Here is a 22,187-nt window from a genome sequence, read left to right as displayed (position 1 = left end):
CAAGACCCAACAACTGCACTGCTGGGGATTCACCCCAAAGATACAGATGCAGGGAAACGCCGGGACACCTGACACTCCAGGGAGCAGGTGTCAATGGAAACACGTTTTCCCACAGTTTGGAGGTCAGCATTCTGAGACCTAGATGCCAACAGATTTGTGCCTGTTTGTAGGCTGTGAAGGAGAATCTGTTTCATGACTCTCTTCTAGCACCTGGTGGTTTTCTGGTAATGTTTGGAATTCCTTGGGTTCTAGATTCCTTCTCTATCTTCGAATGGTGTTTTTGCTTAACACAGTCTGTCCCAAATTTGTCTTTTTATAGATCTAGATTTCCTGCACAGTACTCTCTGAGTGAAAGTACGCTCTTGGGGGTCTTCGCCTACCACAACTTCTTGATTAGTTTTCTCTTCTTGTTTTCCTTTCATATTCTTTTCATTCCATTTTTTTATTGGGTTATAAGGTATATACAGTAAAATCTATCCTTTTAGCAAACAGTTGTGTGAGTTTCGGAAAAAGTATGTAGCAGTGTAATCACCTCTACAATCATGGTATATGACTGACGAACCATTACCCATAAATTCCCCAAGCCCGATTCCGGTCAAAACCCAGGGCCCATCACATCATGTGCCCTCCTTCAAGCCGTACCACATCCCCCATCCACCTCCCCTTCAGCAGCACAATTTGTTTTCCAAATTTAAGAGACTCTTTTGCATTGTCTTCCACTCTGATTTTTTCCCCACTCATACCCCTCCTTACCTTATGTTCCCTTGCATTTCTTATAGTTCCTCATTTGAGTGAAATATGATAATCATCGTTCTCTGATTGACTTATTTCACTAAGCCAAATACCCTCCATTTTTACCACATTGAGGTGAATGTTGGGAATTCATCATTGCTGATGGCCATTATATATATATATACACATATATATTAATGTAAACATATATTAATATTGTTTATATATTATATATTTATATATTATATATATTCCATAGACATTCTTTATCTGTTCATCAGTCGATGGACATCTTTTTTATTTATTTTTATTGGTATTCAATTTGCCAACATATAGAATAACACCTAGTGCTCATCCCATCAAGAGCCCCCACCTCAGTGCCCGTCACCCAGTCACCCCCACCCCCGCCCACCTCCCCTTCCACCACCCCTAGTTCATTTCCCAGAGTTAGGAGACTTTATGTTCTGTCTCCCTTTCTGATATTTCCTACCCATTTTTCTCCCTTCCCTTCTATTCCCTTTCACTATTATTTACATTGCCCAAATGAATGAGAACATATAATGTTTGTCCTTCTCCAATTGACTTACTTCACTCAGCATAATACCCTCCAGTTCCATCCACGTTGAAGCAAATGGTGGGTATTTGTCATTTCTAATGGCTGAGGAATATTCCATTGTATACATAGACCACATCTTCTTTACCCATTCACCTTTCGATGGACACCGAGGCTCATTCCACAGTTTGGCTATTGTGGACATTGCTGCTAGAAACATCAGGGTGAAGGTGTTCCAGAGTTTCATTGCATCTGTATCTTTGGGGTAAATCCCTAACAGTGCAATTGCTGGGTCATAGGGCAGGTCTATTTTTAACTCTTTGAGGAACCTCCACACAGTTTTCCAGAGTGGCTCCACCAGTTCACATTCCCACCAGTTTTGATTTATTTTTATTTTTGTTGTTTATTTGAGAGAAGAGAGCACTAGAAAGAGAGAGAAAGCAAGAGTTTGGGGTAGAGGATACAGGAGAAGCCAACCCCCCACCATGTGTAGGCAACCCAGTGTAGTGCTGGATCCCTGGACCTTAGAATCGACACCTGAGCCAACAGCAGACACTTAACCAACTGAGCTGACCAGGCACCCATACCGCTAGATGTTATATACAACTGATGAATCACTGAACTCTACCTCTGAAATTAATAATATACTGTATGTTCATTAATTCAATTTAAATGTAAAGATAAAATAATGAAATTATGGAACATAGTTTAACTGTAACATCTAAGTGGATGCTGAAAACAAAAAACCTCCAGTAAAGGAAAGGACACTCAAATCCAATTCAAATTTCAGGGCAATTCCTACCAATTCTGCTCCACAGTGTGAGACGTGGAAAATTCTATGGAGCACATAGGAAACATGGGAAATGAATTGAATCCTGAAAAATAATTAGGTAGGAACATTTTCTTTTATGTATTTTACATGCACAAAAACAAAAGATAAATTCACAAGGAACATTTCATGAGAACAGCTATAGAAATGCCCCTTGTCGCTCCAAATTCTAGAGTTTCAAATACAGAATGACAAGGGCTCCCCTATGAATCCAACAGGGGGGCAAGCCCCTCATGAACAAGATCGATGAAGTCCTCACTGAAACATAGAATTCTCTCCAGCAGCTGAGAAGGAGCAGTTTCCCAAGGACCAGTGAGGGCATGAGGGAGGCGATGGGTGGCCAGGATCAGCTCTGGGCTCAGGAGACAATCTGGGGTCTCCATCATGGCATAGAGGCTCCTGCTCCCTCACACTGCTCTCTGCCCAGGTTCCGGCTCTCAGACCTTGTTGCAGGCTCAGACCCCACAGGACCGTGTGCATCACCCTGACCATGACCTCAGCCCAGGGGATGCTGCAGCAGTGAAATCCCTGAGATTAGGACCTGAAGTCTCTTGAAGCCACAGACCCTAAGAATCCTTATGAACTGTGTCCTGGGAGAGTCACCATATGACTCTTGTCATGTCCACCTACTCAGAAAAGAGAGGTCCAAGCAATATTGGGGAGCAGAGCCTGCAGGACAAAGGCAGGGCCTTACACAACCAACCAGCCTCCACCATCCCCACAGGATCTCCTACTCTGTCCTGGGCCACCACATGACTAACCCTCCCCACCGGAAGGCATTGGGCTCCTTTATAGACCAGCCAGGATGTGGATGGCAGTGAGTCCAGGGACACAAGCCCTGGGGCCCAGCCTGCCCTCACCCTGCATCCTCCAGCTCTGCTCAAGCTCTGCCTCAAGGAGCCCAGAGATGAAACCAGCACACTTGGGCCCACTCCTCCGCTTGCCCAATATCCTCTATTCTTGGGAAGCCAGTCTCTCTGGGCCTCAACTTGATTTGCTATGAAATGGGGATGATTAAAATGATGTCAGAAACACTTAGTTTTCAAATTAAATGATATAAAAACATTGATAGAGTCTTACTAATGAAACAGAGCCTCAGCCAGGTGTCAGTGAGTGGGCCTGGCTGAGGGTTCTGGTCCATCCTCCACAGAAATCCAAGGAAAATGGCTCAAAAAAGTGGGAAGTGTATGATATGAACTTGTATGTCCTGTTCTAAAAGAGCAGATTTCCAACTTTATCCAAATGCCCAACTATGCTAGTGAAGATATCCTCCCCCCAAACTCCAAGAGCTGCAGGTCATAGTAAAAACAGCAGCACAGAGTGTAGTAACAGTAATAAAGATTAGGTGCCCACGTGAACATTAGTGCAGGAGCATCACCTACTCCCACTATGACCCAAGTGCACTAACTGGGATGCAGAATCATCAGACTGGATTCCTAGGTGCACAGAGAAGAGGAGGCTATAGGGTATCACACAGGTGTCCTAGACCATGACCCTGGGCAAATGCACTCTTGTCTACCCTGCTTTCCCTCTTTAACAATGGGCCAGGCCAGGGCATTCCAACACTGGGACATGGTACAGAAATCTCACCTGCCCTTCCTCTGTGCCCTTGTCATTGTCCTGATTGTGCCTTGATGGACAGGGCAGAGGGAGCATCTATCAATGGGTGCCTTGAATCCCTGGTCCACACCCTTCCTCAGGTAACTGGTGATTTCAGGTGACCTGCAGGACAGAAGCTCCTGGGCTGAGTCTTCCTCCACCAGCAGGGGGCAGCAGAGGTGTTTCAAGATCAGCAGGTCAGAGGCTGGGGCTTGCCAAGTGGGGGCTGCCCAGGGACACCAGGTCTGGGGGTCAGCAGGGCTCCCAGGTGAGTCCTCAGAAGAAAGTGCAGATGACCCATCCTATCTCCTCAGGCTGTAGGGACCATGTCCTGAGAGTCAGACTCACACAGCAGCACCCAAGCCCTGACGGGAGTCCCTGCAAATGCTCCGCTTGGGTAACGCCAGCATCCTCACTGTCCACCAGGGTTCCCTGGGAGCTGACTCATCTGTGCTGGGCAGGTCCAGGGATGTCCTGACCACTCGTCCTCATGTCTCCCTCCTCATTTCCAGAAAGACAACAGCTCAGGGGAGTCTCAGTGAGGTAACCTTGGCATTGGAGTCTGTTGTCTTCCTCTGTGGGAAGCCAAGGGAGAATTTTCAGCTACACTGTGACCTGTACCATGTACAGTTGGATCCCCATATGAATGAGCAGTCTCCCAACTTCCCCAGACACCAAATAGACTAGTGTACAAATCTTCCCACAGCAGACTCCAGGAGATATGGGTTGGAATATCAATAAGCTTAATAGAGATAGTAGTAATAACAATAAAGAGAAAGATTTGCCTGCTCAACTGCACTTAGCACCAGGAGAAACCAGGTCATCCCCATGGCCACCTCATGGAAGGCCCTAAGGCGGCCAAATCCACAACCAGAGAGAAATCATGGGACAGTGCTTGTGTTCCAATTCCAGGAACGTCATGTGATACCAATATTTGGAGGCCAAGGCTCATTTTCTGACCTGTCGGAATGCCAACAGATTTGTGCCAGTTTTGGAGGCTGTGAAGGACATTCTGCTTCATGACTCTCTTCTAGCTCCTGGTGGTTTTCTGCCAATGTTTGGCATTCCTTGGCTTCTAGATTTCTTCTCTATCTTTGTATGGTGTTTTTCCTTCACAGAATCTGTCTCCAAATTTGTGTTTTAATAAGGACACCAGTGTAAATGGATTATGGCTGCCTCCTCCATAACGACCTTATTTAATTTCATTGATTACATTTGCCATGATCCTCTACTATAAGAAGGTCCCAGTGAGAGATACTGGGGCTTGGGTTTTAAACGTCTGAATCTGGGAGCGGGGGGACATAATTCAATGCACAAGTGTCTCTGCCATAGTCGGGATCTCCCTCCCCTTTGGGATTCTGCAGGTGAATGGGTACCACAGAGTTCTCAGGGCTCAGGTGGGGCATAACTGACAGCCCAGGAGAAGACCTGACCATCTCCTAAATGGCCCATGTCTCCACATTGACATCCAGGCCCATCCCTGTTCTCTGATTTTCACTATAGTGAGCCAAAGACTGACGTGACTAGGGTGTACTCCACCTTCTCCCACTCAGATCATGAATGAGACAAGGATCTCCTAATCATCTGTAGTTGGGGTCCAGCCCCAGCTGCCTTGGTGATAGAGTCCCCACAGAACACGAAGCTGATCTGCTTCTCCTCCAACTGCAGGTCTAGGTCTTCCTGAGCCCACCTCAGCTCTGCTGTGGACATAGCATGTGTAGAGCATGTTAATGCCACATTGTGCTTCTCAGGTCCCAATAGGGGTCCGTGTGAGATGTCCTGGTCTGTCTGTCCCACGGTTTCTTTCCTCAGTGCCACCAACCCCAGCCTTGTGGCACCCCAGCCCACCGCTGTGCACCCAGGCCTCCATGCTGCCCTCTGTGGTCGAGTCAGAGGACGCACACTGACTGTCAATCCCTGGGATTTAGGGTGGCAGTTTCTACACAACTATGGTCTCCTTCCTAGAGCTAGGAGGCTAAAATTAGGGCCAACTCCAGTGAGACAACCAAGATGAGATGACACATAATGACAGAGTGTGAACCAGCATGAAGTAGTCCTGCTCTAGCTCTGCTAGGACAACCATATTGTCTTTGTCTCTGTAAGAGAACCAGGACCATGTCCCTGTCCCAAAGACCCAGCATGCAGGACAGCAGCCTGAGAGGATGTGCCTCCTGTGACCTATGCCAAAGGTGAGCGCCTCTCATGGCCTGTGGTGTTGTACATGTGTTTCTTTATGTGTCTGTGTGTGTGTGTGTGTGTGTGTGTGTGTGTGTGAGAGAGAGAGAGGTAGAGATAGAGACAGAGAGACAGAGACAGAGAGTGAGAGGGAGAGAGAGGGATTTTAGTGTTTTCAGGAAATCTGCCAATTTTAAATTCCCCAAACCTAAGATATACTATGTTTCCATACTATCCCTCATCCTCTAAACTCCAGTGACTATTCTTTATGTTTAAGGATAAAGGACTTAAAAAGGGGAAGAAGGAGTAAAACTTTTTATGTGCTTAACACATATGAAGCACAATTGCAAGAACTTCACATTTCTTGAATTGTTTAATCGCAAATACTCTATGAATAAGCTTTCTGATCATCAACCCAATTTGCAGGTGCAGAAGCTGAGGCATGTAGGATGTGTAACTTGCCTGAGGTCACAGCTAGCAAGTGGCCAATCCAGCACCAAATCAAGATCTTCCTAAGCTCGAATCCCTGGTATTCACCACCACCTTGTGGCCTCTCATTGTGCTTTCAAAGCTAGGACATGGCCCATATTGAATGCTCCAGAAGGTTCTCTCACTTTTTTCCAAAAGCAAGTAACTACTACTGGGGCTTTGCAGAGCAGCTGGTCCATCAGATATAAAATTCAGGGCAGCCAGGGTGGCTCACCAGTTTAGCGCTGCCTTCTGCCCAGGGCATGATAATGGAGACACGGGATTGAGTCCCACATCAGGGTCCCAGCATGGAGCCTGCTTCTACCTCTGCCTTGGTCTCTACCTCTCTTTCCGTCTCTGTGTTTCTCATGAAGAAATACATAAAATCTTTCTAAAAAAAAAAACTAAAATTCAAAACAAATACATAGGGAAAAATTTTCTAGCAGCTACATTTTATTTATTTTTATTTTTTTATTTTAAAAATCCTTTTATTTTTTTATTTTGTCAATTTTATTTAAAATCAATTAACTAATAGTGTATTATTAGTTTCAGAGGTAGAGCTTAGTGATTCATCAGTTGCATATAACACCCAGTGCTCATTACGTTAAGAGCCCTCCTTAATGCCCATCACCCTGTTACCTCATCCCCTCACTCACCTCCCTTCCAGCAACTCTCAGTTTGTTTTCTGTAGTTAAGAGTCTGTTATGGTTTGCCTCTCCTCTGATTTCATCTTATTTTTCCCCCTTCCCTTTGCCTATGTTCATCTGTTCTGTTTCTTATATTCCACATATAAGTGAAATCATATGATTATTGTCCTTGACCAATTGACTTATTTCACTTAGTATAATACCTCCAGTTCCAGCTAAGTCATTGCAAATGGTAAGATTTCTTTCTTTTCTTTTCTTTTCGTTTTGATGGCAGAGGAATATTGAATTGTATGTATATACCAGATCTTCTTTATCCATTCATCTGTCAGTGGATGTTGGGCTGTTTCCATATTTTGGCTATCGTGAACATTACTTCTATAAGATTGGGGCGCATGTGCCCCTTCAAATCCCTGTTTGTATCCTTTGAATACAACATACTGAGAAAGACAGCCGAACTTGCAGCGCTGACATCAATCAAGATTGTACAAGTTTCTTCCTTCCACTAGAATCCTTATTCTCCATTATGGAGCCCTTTCTTAAAAATTAGACATTCTACAAGTCTCCTTAGATGACTTCATCTATTTCCAAACTTTCCTTTTTTTTTTTTTTTACAGTTCAACTTAAGCAGGTAGAAGTTTAATGATCAGAACAAAATGAGGTCAATTAGGAAAAACTGTATATAAGAGATGCATTACAGTATAATATATCCTTTTCATGTTATTTAATAAGATTTAGTATATGTGACTATTCTTCAGTTTTCTGAATTAAAATTGTTCAGGTGGCCATAAGGTCTGGAAACATACACAAATATACATAATAGTCCAATGATATTCCAACAAATGTTCAATGAACATGCTGTTCCTCACTAGCAATTCATAGTTCAACAAGATGTGCAAAACTGCAGTCAACAATTTCACTTAAAGCAGTATTTTCATCAATCCTGTATATCCACCTACAACACATTGCCAAGGTGATCTGTGTGTCTCATTTTCACTGAATAAACTTGTGCCCTTACACATCTGAGAAGTAATCAAGAAAGAAGTATATGTTGTCAGTTTCTGGACTCTGTGGTCATCTGTATTTTTAAGTTTCACCTACTATAAGTCTTATAAACATTTCTGCCATTTATATTATACCAAAAAATTGAGTATTAAAAATGAGATAACGGAAAAACAAAAATTGATCTATTTTGCTTTCAAACTCCACACCACAACATTTTACTGAAAATGAAGTGATTTTTAATCTATAGATAAAAGACTCTCTAAATGATAATCAGAATGTTTTACAAGTTTGGTTTTAAGATAGATTTCAATTACAACAGGTCCTACACACAATGATTTCAATCAGTCGGGCACTCTAGAACACAGTGTGAAGGCATAACAAGTAGGTGATGACTTCTTAATAGTCCAGGGGGATGAAGACCTTTTTCAAATATAGAAAGAAATTAGTCTTTCTACAGTATTATCTCCTAAAAGCTACTCTCCTTTATAGACAACAATATTATTGTCAGTTTCATATACTTTTACTTTATAAAGAACTCCCAGAGGAAGAAATTTCTGGAGGTTTTCCCAGATATATACAGCTACATTTTCTGTTGTGCTTACCACATCTGCAAAGTATGGTACATCCAGATCCAGATTCTTGTGATCAAGGGGCTTCATAATTGCCTCCTCCATATATTCTTTGAGGTCGGTCAAATTCATAACCATTCCTGTAACAGGATCAATCTCTCCATGCACTGTCACCACAACTTTATAATTGTGCCCATGGCCATTTGGATTGCTGCATTTCCCAAAGAGTTTCAAGTTTTCTTCATTACTCAGAGATTTGCTGTGGAGTCGGTGGGTGGCGCTGAAGGAGACGAGGCGGGACACTCGCGCCCGGCGGCGCCCCCCGCCGCCGCCGCCGCCCTATTTCCAAACTTTCCTTATATCAACTCCACTCTGATTCAGGCTTTGTTAATTTTGCTGGGATACTTCATATCTTCACTGTACAATTTATTGAATACTTCCACAAGACTGTGCCACAGGAACTCTTTAAAATCTGCCCTAAGTGGGAATAATTACTAAAAAAGTACTCTCTTCTTGGCTATTTTCATTGCACACATTCTTTACTGTCATAAAAGTTGCTCTATTCTGTTTTTTCTATTTCTTTTTTATAATAAATTTATTTTTTATTGGTGTTCAATTTACCAACATACAGAATAACACCCAGTGCTCATCCCGTCAAGTGCCCCCCTCAGTGCCCGTCACCCATTCACCCCCACCCCCCGCCGTCCTCCCCTTCCACCACCCCTAGTTCGTTTCCCAGAGTTAGGAGTCTTTCGATCTGTCTCCCTTTCTGATATTTCCCACACATTTCTTCTCCCTTCCCTTATATTCTCCTTCACTATTATTTATATTCCCCAAATGAATGAGAACATATAATGTTTGTCCTTCTCGGATTGACTTACTTCACTCAGCATGATACCCTCCAGTTCCATCCATATTGAAGCAAATGGTGGGTATTTGTCGTTTCTAATGGCTGAGGAATATTCCATTGTATACATAAACCACAGCTTCTTTATCCATTCACCTTTCGATGGACACCCAGGCTCCTTCCACAGTTTGGCTATTGTGGACATTGCTGCTAGAAACATCAGGGTGCAGGTGTCATGGCGTTTCATTCCAACTGTATCTTTGGGGTAAATCCCCAACAGTGCAATTGCTGGGTCGTAGGGCAGGTCTATTTTTAACTCTTTGAGGAACCTCCACACGGTCTCCAGAGTGGCTGCACCAGTTCACATTCCCACCAACAGTGTAAGAGGGTTCCCTTTTCTCCGCATCCTCTCCAACATTAGTGGTTTCCTGCCTTGTTAATTTTCCCCATTCTCACTGGTGTGAGGTGGTATCTCATTGTGGTTTTGATTTGTATTTCCCTGATGGCAAGTGATGCAGAGCGTAGCTACATTTTAAAGGAGAAAAAAAATGAATAACATTTGATTTCATAGTATAGTTTGTTTAGTTCTATTACTTGAAAATATAATGCAATATGAATTAAATGTAAAAACATTGATGTATTTTACATTATTTTTATACTAAGTCTTTGAAATCTCATGGATCCTTCATAACTACAGCCCATATCTATTGGGACTAGGCACATATCATTCTCAGCATCTATCTACACCTTAAGGATGCACATTGGACAGAGCAGGTTCAATGCATGAGGTTTCCTTAGGGTAAATGTCCTTGCAGTATAGATTCACAGCCAACAAGCTGTTTTTCCCGGGGATACACTAACTCCAACGCCATGAACATCCCAGCACCCTTTTGAACAGACTCAGGGAGAACATACACTGGAAGAAAGAATAGAGGATTATGATTGGAGGGTCCCAAAAACGTTGGGATGAGGGGAGAAGGAGCATAGTAAGAGGGTAGAGCAGGGACGGATGGAAACTCGGGCTCTGGGTTGTGTCCTGCATTGGAAACCACTTGCTCATCACTCGGTGAGGCTGACAAAACATTCTATCTCACAATGTTAGCGTCCTCATTTAAACAATTGGTGGAACATTTGTGCCTGAAGCATACAGCTGTTTATTTTTTTAAAATTCCGAATTTAGGTGGAGCATATAAACACTCATCAAGGTTCTGGCATCTCTTGGGTGACTCAAAAGGAGTTATTATGAGGAACTGCCAATACATGTAGGGTCACACTCTCCCAGGGTACACCAGAGGGAACTGTGGTCTTGGTTTGTGACCCCAGTTAGACCAAATCCCCTTGTCTATGCTCAAGTGCAAAGAGTGTGACTGCTGCTTCCTGTAAAGATACTTGTGTTGTGTAAAATCATCTCTCCACTCTTGAAACTCACACCTGGTCCTTCTTCTGACCTCAGGAAATTACCAGCGTGAGGTTTTTGGGTACAGGGTTCAGATAAGAGGTTATTTAGACAGACACACTGAAGAACAGAGAATAGATTTGCATCTGATGCTCCTCCTTCTCTGAACTGCACAAAGAGGATAAGATGGGTGTTGGAGACTACAGACCCGAGTGAGAAGTCTCAGAGCAGAACTCCTTGAAGCCTCTCCCCACCATGGACTGGGTCCCCTTTTACCTCTTGCCCTTCATTTTCTCTACAGGTGGATTCCACCTCCCTGACCTTTCCCTTCAAGCACAGAACCCCTAAACCCCTGGCCAGTTTCTGCTCATTCAACATCTTTCTTGTCTTTTGTATTTTCAGGTTTCTGTGCTTTGCCCGTGCTGACCCAGCCTCCAAGTGCATCTGCCTCCCTGGAAGCCTCGGTCAAGCTCACCTGCACTCTGAGCAGTGAGCACAGCAGTTACTTTATTTACTGGTATCAACAACAAGAACCAGGGAAGGCCCCTCGGTATCTGATGAAGGTTAACAGTGATGGAAGCCACAGCAGGGGGGACGGGATCCCCAGTCGCTTCTCAGGTTCCAGCTCTGGGGCTGACCGCTATTTAACCATCTCCAACATCCAGTCTGAGGATGAGGCAGATTATTACTGTTTTACACCCGCTAGTAGCAATAGCCACAGTGACACAGACAAATGAGGAAGTGAGCACAAAACCTCTCACCCTCTCTCTTCTCTTCCCTGTGGGGATTCAGGGGGAGCTGCCACCTGTCCTTCTCCAGGGCCCTCAGACCTATGAGTCTTCCTGCAAACTCTGTCATGCTGTACCTCTGTTCCAAGAGGCAGGTCAAAATGTAGGTAATTTTGGCAGAGAGCATTCTCTTTCCTCTCCATAACTCTTGAAAAGACCCGAACTACCCAGGCAAGAAATTGAGTCTACGGGATATCTGGGCTGAGATGACCCCATGAGCCGTCAGACCTAGTGCCATCCATGATGGGTCCCTATTCAAGGAATGGACATAGATCTCTGACTTGTGGTGTTGAGGGAGGAGGTCAATTCAGTGAATATCTTCACTGTCGCTTCATCATGAAGTATAATGGACCCCTGCTAGTGTTGAACATTCAAAAGGAAACATTAGATCCCCGAGTTAGGCAGGACCAAGAACCTTGAGTCCATCATGGGTGCAAATCTGGGACCAGATGAGGAATATAGTGTGTATGTTAGGATGTCTGTGGCAAGACCACCATGGAGCATGGCATGGGTTTCTCCATCTATAGTTGACTCTCAACTTCTGGTGCCAAGAAGTGGTCCACTTGCTGCCTACAGGACTTTTCCAAGTTCTCCCTGGGACCACATCACATAGCATGGAAGGGGAAGCATTGTAATGATAAATATAATAACTCTCCTGAATCTCAACCCAATGAGTGATCCACCTCTAATCATATGATCGGGGGTGGGGCAAGTTTACTGGACTTTTGATTTCCCCCATCATTTGAGCATTTAAAAACCAAGCATTTTCATGTACACCCACACTTGTGGGTTAACGTTGAGCAGTTGTATCAAAGAAGATAACCCTGTTCCCCGGGCAGTGACTTGAGCAGGGTTGTGAGAGTTTTTGGTTTTGGATCACAGAAATTCATGTTGGGTACCCTAGTGATGGGTCTCAGAGATGGAAAATCAAGGAGCAGCCCATAATGGACAACTCCCAAACAGGTAGGAAGAGTAGAGTTTTTCTCGAGAGAGAGTGTGGGCAGAGATGTAGGAGGAGTGGGACGAGAAGTGAACACCAGGTCTCAGAATTGTAGTGTCTCTTTCTAGCTTGTGGTTTGCTGGAGTCACAAAGGATCCCAAGAAACTCTTCCTCACTCAATAAAATATTATTCTCTGCCAAGTGCTTGCAAAATGCCTCCCACAGGTGACTTTAATGGGATTTTTCTCCACGACTTCCATTGGTAGGGAAGGCAATCAAGAGGACTGTAGGGAAATAATATTCAAACCTGTAGTGTGAATCATGCCACTTCCCAGCTCACCTGTGTTTATAATGTGGGGAACAAAAGTAACCCAATAGTTTGAATGGACAGACAGATGGACAAACTGTAGAAGTGATGACAGTGAATGAAAAGGGGATGGAGATAAAGAGCATTCCCTGTTGTCCTTAGATGATAAACAACCAGTGAGGGAATGACAAGTACAAAGCCTTGGTTGAATGGGTTCAAAGGATTTCATTAGTGGCCATTTCTGTTCATCATGTTTATAACAGGACCAAGGTCACAGTCAGAGACCCCTGGTCAGCTCTTCTGATGTTTATTTAAGTAATGGAAAGCTTCAAGAATGAGTGTCACTTGCTGGATTGGACATTCAGTGCCTGTTAGCTTCACAGATTGCCCGGAGATCCTGAGACCAGGAATGAAAATTTATGTCAAAAGTTCTTGTGTAGCCTGTGACCTTAGCAGAGTGCTCCAGATTGGAAGTCCTTTACTATTATTGTCTCATTCAGGGATCTTAAGGGTTATTTATAATTTAACAGAAGGAGCGCCTGAAACAGGTGACAAGAATAGTCAGGAGGAGAGATGGAGGTGATGCCACTAACACTTGTCGAGAGAGGCCAGGCAGGCTGAGCCAACAGTGAGAGTCTGTTCATGAGATCTACTCTCTCAACACCCCCACTACCTCCTCATTCTGCATCTCCTACTCTTCTTTCCTATACCTCTCCACCCTTTCCTCTGCCATCACTCATAAACTAAAGATTTCACTTTCAATCTCTTTCTCTAGAGATTTCTGTAATATTATCCAATAGTCATCTCCTACTGAATTCTGCTTAATTCATTGTCCTATCCTGTATGCTCCCTTTACATGTATTCTATTCACACATTATTTTTCTTCCCTAGGGCAGGTATGTTTTTGCATCTGTCTGCCCACCTAACTTGATTCTCCAAGGGTCACAACGGGAAAAATAATGATACTGAGTCTGTCATTGTCTAGAAGTCATGAGTGATAACCAGATTTCCTATCTTTTACCTACAGGATTGAAGCCCTCATTTCCCCAGAGGTGATGGTTGTTGGAAACTGCTGCTACAGGAATTAGTTCTGCTGAAGAGAGCTGGCACAGGAGAGACATGCCCCCTTGCCCCCTTCTTGTTTGCAGCCTGTTTCTGGTGACCCCTGCATGCGGGTAACAGAGAAGCAGGACATTTACCCACTATTCTGTACGACTCTGGAGAACACACCCAGCACCAGGGCTCCCAAAGGTTCTATTGCAGCCCTGGCTGGGACAATCTGACTCATCACTGTCCTTCTCTGCTCTTGCCTGCTTCTTCATCTTTTCTTTCACTCAGGCGTGTGTTTCCTGTAGATGTAGATTTCCTGCACAGTACTCTCTAAGTGAAAGTATGCTCTTGGGAATCTACACATCTGTCTTTGGTATATATACTCAGGAGTGTAATTGCTGGGTATCTCTAATCTTCTTGAGAAACCACAATATTGTTTCCAGAGTGAGTGGGCCAGGTTGCATTCCCACCAACAGTGAAGAGGGATCCCCTTTCTCCACATCTGTGCCAATATTTGCTGTTTCCTGTCTCGTTAATTTCAGCAATTCTAACTGGTGTAATGTGGTATCGCATTGTGCTTCTGATTTGGATTTCCCTGATGACAGGTGACGTGGGACTTGTTTTACATGCCTTTTGCCTAGATACATCTAGGTCTTTTTGGAGAAATGTCGGTTCATATCTTTTGCCCATCTCTTGACTGCATCATTTGTTTTTGGGTCTCGTGTTTGATAAGGTCTTTATAGATCTTTGATACTAGCACTTTATCTGATAGGTCATTTGCAAATATCTTCTCTCCCGCTGTCACTTGTCTTTCAGTTTGTCGACTATTTGCTTCACTGTGCAGATGCTATGTATCTTGATGAAGGCCCAATAGCTTATTATTGCTTTGTGTCCCTTCCTTATAGAAATGTGACTTGCAAGAAATTGTTGCCTGTGTTCTCCTCTAGGATTTTGATGGATCGCTGTCTCACATTTATATGTTTCATCCATGTTGAGTTCATCTCTGTGTATGCTGTAAGAGAATGGTCTAGTTTCATTCTTCTGCATGTGGCTGTTCAATATTTGCAACATCATTTGTCAAAGAGACTGTCTTTTTCCTTTGAACGTTCTTTCCTGTTTTGTCAAAGCTTAGTCGACCATACAGTTGTGGATCCTTTTCTGGGTTCTCTATTCTGTTACATTTTTGTACATGTGTATTTTTGTGCCAATATCATGCTGTCTTGAGGATCACAGCTTTGTAATATACTATGAAGTCAAGTATTGTGATGTACCAGTTCTGGTTATTCAAGGTTTTTCTGGTTCCATACAAATTTTTGGATTATTTGCTCTAATTCTGCAAAAAAAAAAAAGTCCATGGTATTATGACAGGGATTGCACTGAATGTGTACATTGCTCTGGGTACCATAGACATTTTAGCAAAGTGTATTCTTCAAAAATGAGCATGGAAAGTTTTTCCATCTCTTTGTGAATTCATCAATGTCTTTCATAAGTGTTTTGAGATTTAAAGTACAGATCTCTTACCTCTTTGGTTAGGTTTATTCCTAGGTAACTTATGGGTTTTGGTGCATTTGAAACCAAGGGTCCTGAAATAGAGCCCTGTATCTCACTTCTTGCTGAGCAAAGAGACTGCTTGTTACTCTCTTGCTGCCTCTCCCCTCACTCATGGGGTCTCTCTCTCTCTCTCTCTCATTGTCTCTCTCTCACACTTCCTCTCTCAAATAAATAAATAAAATCTTAGAAAGAAAAGAAATACAAATGGAATTTGCCTTGTTTTTCCACCTTAATTACATATAGATATATAATATTGTGTGATTTCAAGGTATACAACATGATGTGATACACATATATATTGTAACACGATGACCCCAAATATGGGTAATTAAAACATCCATCACTTCACACGCTTGACTTTACATTCTTTGTGTGTGTGGTGAGAACATCCAAGATCTACCATCTTCACAACTTTCAAGTATACAATACAGAATTGTTACCTATAGCCACCAAGCTGCACATTACATCCCAATAACTTACTCATCTCATAACTGGAAGTCTGTACTCTTTGATCAGCATCTTGTCATTTCACCCACCCTCTGACCCTGGTAACTATCCATCTACTCTCTGTTCTTATGAGTTACCCCCTTTTAGATTCTACATACAAGTGAGATTGTAGAGTATTGATTTTCTGGCTCACTTATTTCACTTAACATATTGCCCTCCCATTTCATCCAAGTTTTCACAAATGACAAGATTCCCTTTTTCCATTAGAGCTAAATAATATTCCGCTGTGCATGTGCATGTATTTGTGTGTGTGTGTCACTTGCTTTGTCCTTTAATCTATGGAGGAATACTTTGATTATGTTCTTGTCTTGGTGACTGTGAGTGATGTTACAATGAACATAGTGATGTAGATATTTCTTGAGATATGATTTCATTTCTTTGGATTTATATGCATAAATGGGATAACTGGGTAATAGAGTGGTTCTGTTTTTAGTTTACTGAGGAACCTCTATGAGTCTTCCATAGAGTCCCACCAACAGATGTTAGATTCGGATTTGCACATGTTGAATCTCCATTGACCAGCCAACACCAGATGAATGAACATGAGGTAAATATGGGTTGATAGGGTTAGAAGTGAATAGGATGTTGAGGTTTTTGCATTCTCTACTATCATGCCTTTGGGTTAGATAACACGCCCATTTACATGGTGGTCTACAAACAACTTGCTGACAACATTAGAGATCTGAAGGTGGAGATGTGTGCAGTGACCAGCTCCTCTGGAGACACTTTCTACGGCATGAAACAGTAAACACACTCCAAAGGGCTGGATTTCCAGTGACAAATTCATGGATTAAAGAGCAAAGTAACCTTTCAGGGCAACCACATTGCAAAAATGTGGCAAACCACATTTTTGCCACTTTGCCAGCTGCTTGTTCCTCGCAGAGGAAGGGATTCACCAAGACCAAGGTCATGGTGATCTTCAGGGAAATCCACATTAGAAAATGCCAGTCCTTGGGCAGCACAGGTGGTTCAGCAGTTTTGCACCACTTTCAGCCCAGGGCATGATCTTGGAGACTCATGATCGAGTCCCACAACAGACTCCCTGCATGGAGCCTGCTTCTCCCTCTACCTGTGTCTCTGCCTCTGTCTCTGTCTCTCTGTCTCTCTGTCTCTCTGTCTCTCTCTCTCTCTCTCTGTGTGTGTTTCTCATGAATAAATAAATAAAATCTTTTAAAAAGAGAGAGAGAGAAGCCAGTCCTGCCCGGCATCAGAGAACAGCATGTGACAAGAGAAGGGATCGCTCTCTGACCTCCTGCTTGTGAGAAATTGGCATTGAGAGAAAAGGGAGCATTTACCAGCTCACCAGAGCCATGACGGAAATGTGACACAGATGTCCTCCTCTGCTGGCACACAGTCCAACTCTGCATTCCCAGATAGAGGAGCCTCCTGCCTGGGAGCAAAGTGAGCTTCCAACAGGTGTGAGAGGACAGAGCCATCTTGTTCATGGGGAAAGATCATGTGGGCTTAGCTGAGGTGTGACCCACATGGACTCACATCCACATCGTTGCTGACCCTGTGGGAGGAAACATCTACATTTGAGAATCACCTGTCACTAAGAGAGTTATATCTTTTTCCAAGACTTGAATAAATTTGTTATAAGCTGTGTTTATATTCATGATTCTGACTTTGAAATGGATTTTTAGGACACCTACATAAAGTAAAAACAACAGAGGGAAATATTTTAGAAAGGAAAAGGAGAGATTCAGGTTATTTCCATTTCTGGATTACATCCAACTTGATATCTCAGTGAGGATAGGGAAACACAGGAGAGAAAATATTTTCTCCTCAAAAAAGCCTGGACACTACAATTTGAATATTCAATCTGCAACATATCTATTGACCTGATCAATTATGACACATCCTATAATTTTTAGGGGAATCTCTAGGTCTAAAATTATAATCCCAGGAATTTTTCAGGTTAAAAGATCCTGAAAAGGTCTACCTCGTGGATTATAATAGAAAGATACAAATCACTGGCTTTCTCAGGAACAGCACAAGGAATGGGCTGCCACCATCCCTTCCAGGTAGCAGATGTCACTGTAGCCAGGTGCAGCCGCGGCCCGCATAGGCAGCTGGCAGAACAGAGAGGAAGAAGCTCAGGACCTGGAACATTCTGGTTGAGGTTGCCCCACCTCCCCTCTCAGCCTGGGCAGCCTTCCTCACCTGGTGCAGGGACCGCTGGTGTCCTGTCCATGCCAGCACCTGCTTCCCTAAATTCCTCTCCAGGGACCCTGGACCAGACCTCCCTCCTCTCCTCCTTTCTCTGTCAGTCAGGTACATTCCTCCTCCTGTTCCTGCTTAGCTCAGCTAGTCTGTGAGCAGTTGGTGAAAGCAGTGACAGGGCATCCACCAGGACCCCAGAACAGGAGACAGGGGGTATGAGGTGTCTGTTGGTCCCTGAGACTGGAATCAGATAAGAGGGGAGGGGGAAAGCATAACCATTCTCCTGAATAGCCCCATCCCCCAGGTGACTTAGAGAGAACTCAGGACCTGTCTGATCCCTCCTGGTGTCAAACATGTCCCCATCCAGCAGATTCACAACGGGGACTCCTCCATGCTCCCAGCACCTGCCAACAGAACTTGACTGATTACCTGGGAATGGCCTCTCCCCACACCTGACACATCACTCTGTGCCCAAAGCGCTTACCTTAGGATAAAGATCCAGACTAGACCTGAACTGGGGTGGAATCCAGGGCCCTCAGCTTGGTCTGTTCTCCCAATCCTCTGACCACCTGTACCGTGCTTCCCAGGGGCACTGACTGGGCTTCTCCCACACACAGCTCCCTGCGTATTCCTCTTCCCATCACAGGAGCAGCAGCCGAGTTCCCTTTTCAAAGGAACTGTGGCCTGTTCATGCAGCATGCCCAGGATGGAAGGTGGGCCAGACCAATGTGGGTCTGAAGAAATGTCTTTTTGTGGGTAGCTCTTCTGTTTCTGCTTTTGGGGCATTAGTCCTTAGCCCTTTGGCCCTTCATACCTGAAGTTGAGGCAGCCAGGAGCCATGCATAGGGGTCATTCCACACCAGCACAGCATAGGGGGATGACAGTTGCAGGAGCTGAGTGGAGTTCACATCTGTTTTACCACAATGTGAGGGCATGTTGGTGGTGATGCCCAGGTACTTGTGCACATCAGCCATGTGACCATAAATGTCCTTGGCTGAGAACTGGGGTGAGCACAGCGCCGGTCCTGCTGGAGGCTCCCATGGTGATGGCTGGCAGGGCTGCCTCGGCCCAGCACACCAGCGCTACCCATCGTGATCTCCCTAATGTTCTACTTCACAGCACTTTTTTCTGGACTTACTGTTTTAAGACAATACAATGCATAATACATATAATATACAACATCAATGTGATTCCACAGATTATGTTGTCAGTAAGGTTTCTGGTCAATAGGACGTTATTAGAATACAAGGTTTGCAGGAATAAGAGTTATGCACCTTTCATTGCATGGGTGTCACCATCCCAACACCTGCTTTGTGCAAAATCAACTGTAATAGGCAGTTTTTCCTGACGTGTTCCAAAATTAGAGGACTGTGGTAGACTTCCCAACTCGTTTTATGTACCATGTGTCAATGATACCAATAGTACACACCACTAGGCAACTTCAGATCAATACCTTTTATATACACCTATACAAGCATCCTCAACAACATGCTATCCAATCAAATTCAGTAACATATAGAAAGATATTGACACCACTAGCAACTGGGATTTCTTAAAACAATACAAGGTGTTCTATCAGAGGAAAATCAAATAGTACAACATATCTTACTGATGGAGTAAAATACTAAACTCACATGATTATCTCAATAGATGCAGAAAGAGCATTTAACAATCCAATAATCTCTCCTTAGAAAAAAATAATGAAGGCATATAAAGCAATTTTCCTGTGTCTGATAAAGGACACTTGTCAAAGTCCTGTATTGAAAACGCTATGTTGGTGAAACACTGCATCCTTTTCCCGTAAGATCAGAAACAACAAAGACAAGCATGTGAAGTACAGAAAGCTCTGTAAACCAGCCACGTATCTTCCTCTACCACAGCTGTCACATGGCCGTAGTTGTGCCAGACAGAGAATAGTTAATGCAGCAGGGGTTAGGGTTCTGGGTTCGGGCCTCTCACTGAAGCAACTCACCTGTGGCTTCCGGACATCATGAAGGCTGATGTTCATCTTACTTCTGTTAGATGATGGCCGGCTGTGGTGAATGCCTGGATTCCTGGCAGGATTGAGCAGATGGCTCCCAGTCCACGCAGGCAGTCAGGTCATCTGGTGATTTCATGGCTCATAGGGAATACAGAGCATCTGTAATGTTCAGTAGTAGCCGAAGTGCTTGCCAGATGGAGCTTTCTGATGATACAGATATGAAAAAGTTAGTAAGCTGCGATGTATTCCAGTTCTAGAAACACCGTCAGCAACTGACAGATCCCAACCTGCTCTGCAAATGTGTCTGCTACTGATTTGGTCTCACTGCTCATTGTGATAGTGACACCCCCCTTCTCATTGGTGATAAATGGAACTGCGTGTCTCATAACAACGTGAAGGTCTCATCCACTACAGCTTTGCTACACAATTCAGAGTTCACAATCACTAGAAAGCGCACCACAGTATATATGTGCACGTGTACACACAAGTATACTCATATATGTGTATGTGCATAAATATAAATATCAAGGGTTGTGTGACAGGAGCTTGAGATCATGCAGGACACACTGGGGTGAGCCGCAGAGAAGCCACAGTAACTGTGGTGGCAAACGGGCTGCTGCTTCCCCTTGGGGGCACAGAGAGGTTCACACAGGGTCCTCTTGAGACTCACCTGTCCCGAAACATACAGCGGGAGATTTCTAACACATCACGCCTGCCCCTCAAATTTTTAACCTATGAGAAAACATCATCTTAGAACTCAACGAGTTTTGAATCACAGCCCCTTGAGCTCCTCACTGTCACTATGTCGTCAGACCACCCAGACTGTGCTCCAAGGGACTGGCTCCAAACACACTTCAGGCTGGTGCCTGATTCCCATCCTGACAGCAGCCCCACTGTCACCCCAGCAGAGAGGCGCCTGCAGCCTCTGCCCACACACGGCCTGCCTGTCATTATGTCTGATCTCACTGCTTTCTCTGCACATCCTCCAACACTACTCGTGTTAATCTGTCATTATTTTATCCATTAATTGTCTTTTATTATCCTAATTAGTCAGGAAGTTTTGACGCATGAAGTCGAATGTCCATGGATCAGGAACCAGGATGTGAGCAGTGGGTTCTGCAACCCCACTTGGACCAAAGGCTTTCCTGAACCTCCAGCAGCCCTCGTGGAGCGGCGCCCAGGGGGCGGCAGAGGTCACCTGACAAAGCCACCTGCACAGGGGGAGGGCCTCGGCTTCAGGAATTCTGAAGAGGGAAATGGGTCACCCTCCCTCACCACTGAGACCTGAGGGAAAAAGTGTACGTTTTCTGCAGCATCACCCTGACGTGGATGTAAACTTCTGATTCACTGTGTCTGTAGAATGTGATTTTGTCTCTAGCACAGGTCTAGGAATCGTGCCTCCCCAATCACCCCATCCCTGCTATGCTCAGCAATGCTCAAACCATTCAGAAGCCCTGAGTCTGTGTTTGGTACTGAGTGCAGCCTGGGGATACTGAGGCACCGCATCTAAGACCTGCCTCAGGAACTCTCCCTAAGGAGGGCCACCAACAGCGGCTCAAGGTCTCCATAAAACTCTCTGTGCACGTGGCCAGGAAGACTATTGTTCACCCTTTGCCATGATGACACAACTACACTAATGGGGATGCAAGGTGGATCGTCTGAGTCCCAAATACACAGGATCTGATGGCTTTGGGACTTCACCCAGGATTGTCTGCACATTGACCCTTTTCAAATGCACTACACTGTACCCTGTTCTCTGCTTGGTGTAAGCAGACAGTGGGCTAGGCCAGGGCATTTCAATCTGGGACAAGCACAGGAATTGCACTCGTCCTGACTCCTGCACCATGTATTAGAGCTGTCTCAGCTGGGCAGGGCTGTGCAGGGGAGTCAGCTGCCTGGGAGACACTGGGCTCCCTGGTCCTCACATTTCTCAGGTGACAGGTGCTACAGGATAACCTGCAGGAGGAAAGCTCCTGGGCTGAGTCCTCCACAAGCCTGGGGCAGCACAGCTGCATCAAGAGCATCAGGACAGAGGCTGGGCTGTCCAGGGGGCGCCTCCCAGGGACACAGGCCTGGGGGTCAG

The 22,187-nt window shown here is 44.5% G+C and overlaps 1 protein-coding gene across 1 annotated transcript; it reads right to left on the bottom strand.

Moving 5' to 3' along the window:
• Window positions 1-7,610: 7,610 nt before the first annotated feature.
• On the bottom strand, window positions 7,611-19,097 carry LOC129508266 (6-pyruvoyl tetrahydrobiopterin synthase). The gene is made up of 2 exons (XM_055323259.1): window positions 18,984-19,097; window positions 7,611-8,913 (listed from the first exon to the last, which is right to left on the bottom strand). The coding sequence occupies exons 1-2, from the start codon at window positions 19,095-19,097 to the stop codon at window positions 8,479-8,481; spliced, it is 549 nt and encodes a 182-aa protein (XP_055179234.1). The 3' UTR covers window positions 7,611-8,478.
• Window positions 19,098-22,187: the final 3,090 nt, after the last annotated feature.

The sequence above is a fragment of the Nyctereutes procyonoides genome, unplaced genomic scaffold (genome assembly GCF_905146905.1).
Source record: "Nyctereutes procyonoides isolate TBG_1078 unplaced genomic scaffold, NYPRO_anot_genome, whole genome shotgun sequence".
Classification (NCBI taxonomy): domain Eukaryota; kingdom Metazoa; phylum Chordata; class Mammalia; order Carnivora; family Canidae; genus Nyctereutes; species Nyctereutes procyonoides.
This window is presented reverse-complemented; position numbering and strand designations above follow the sequence as displayed.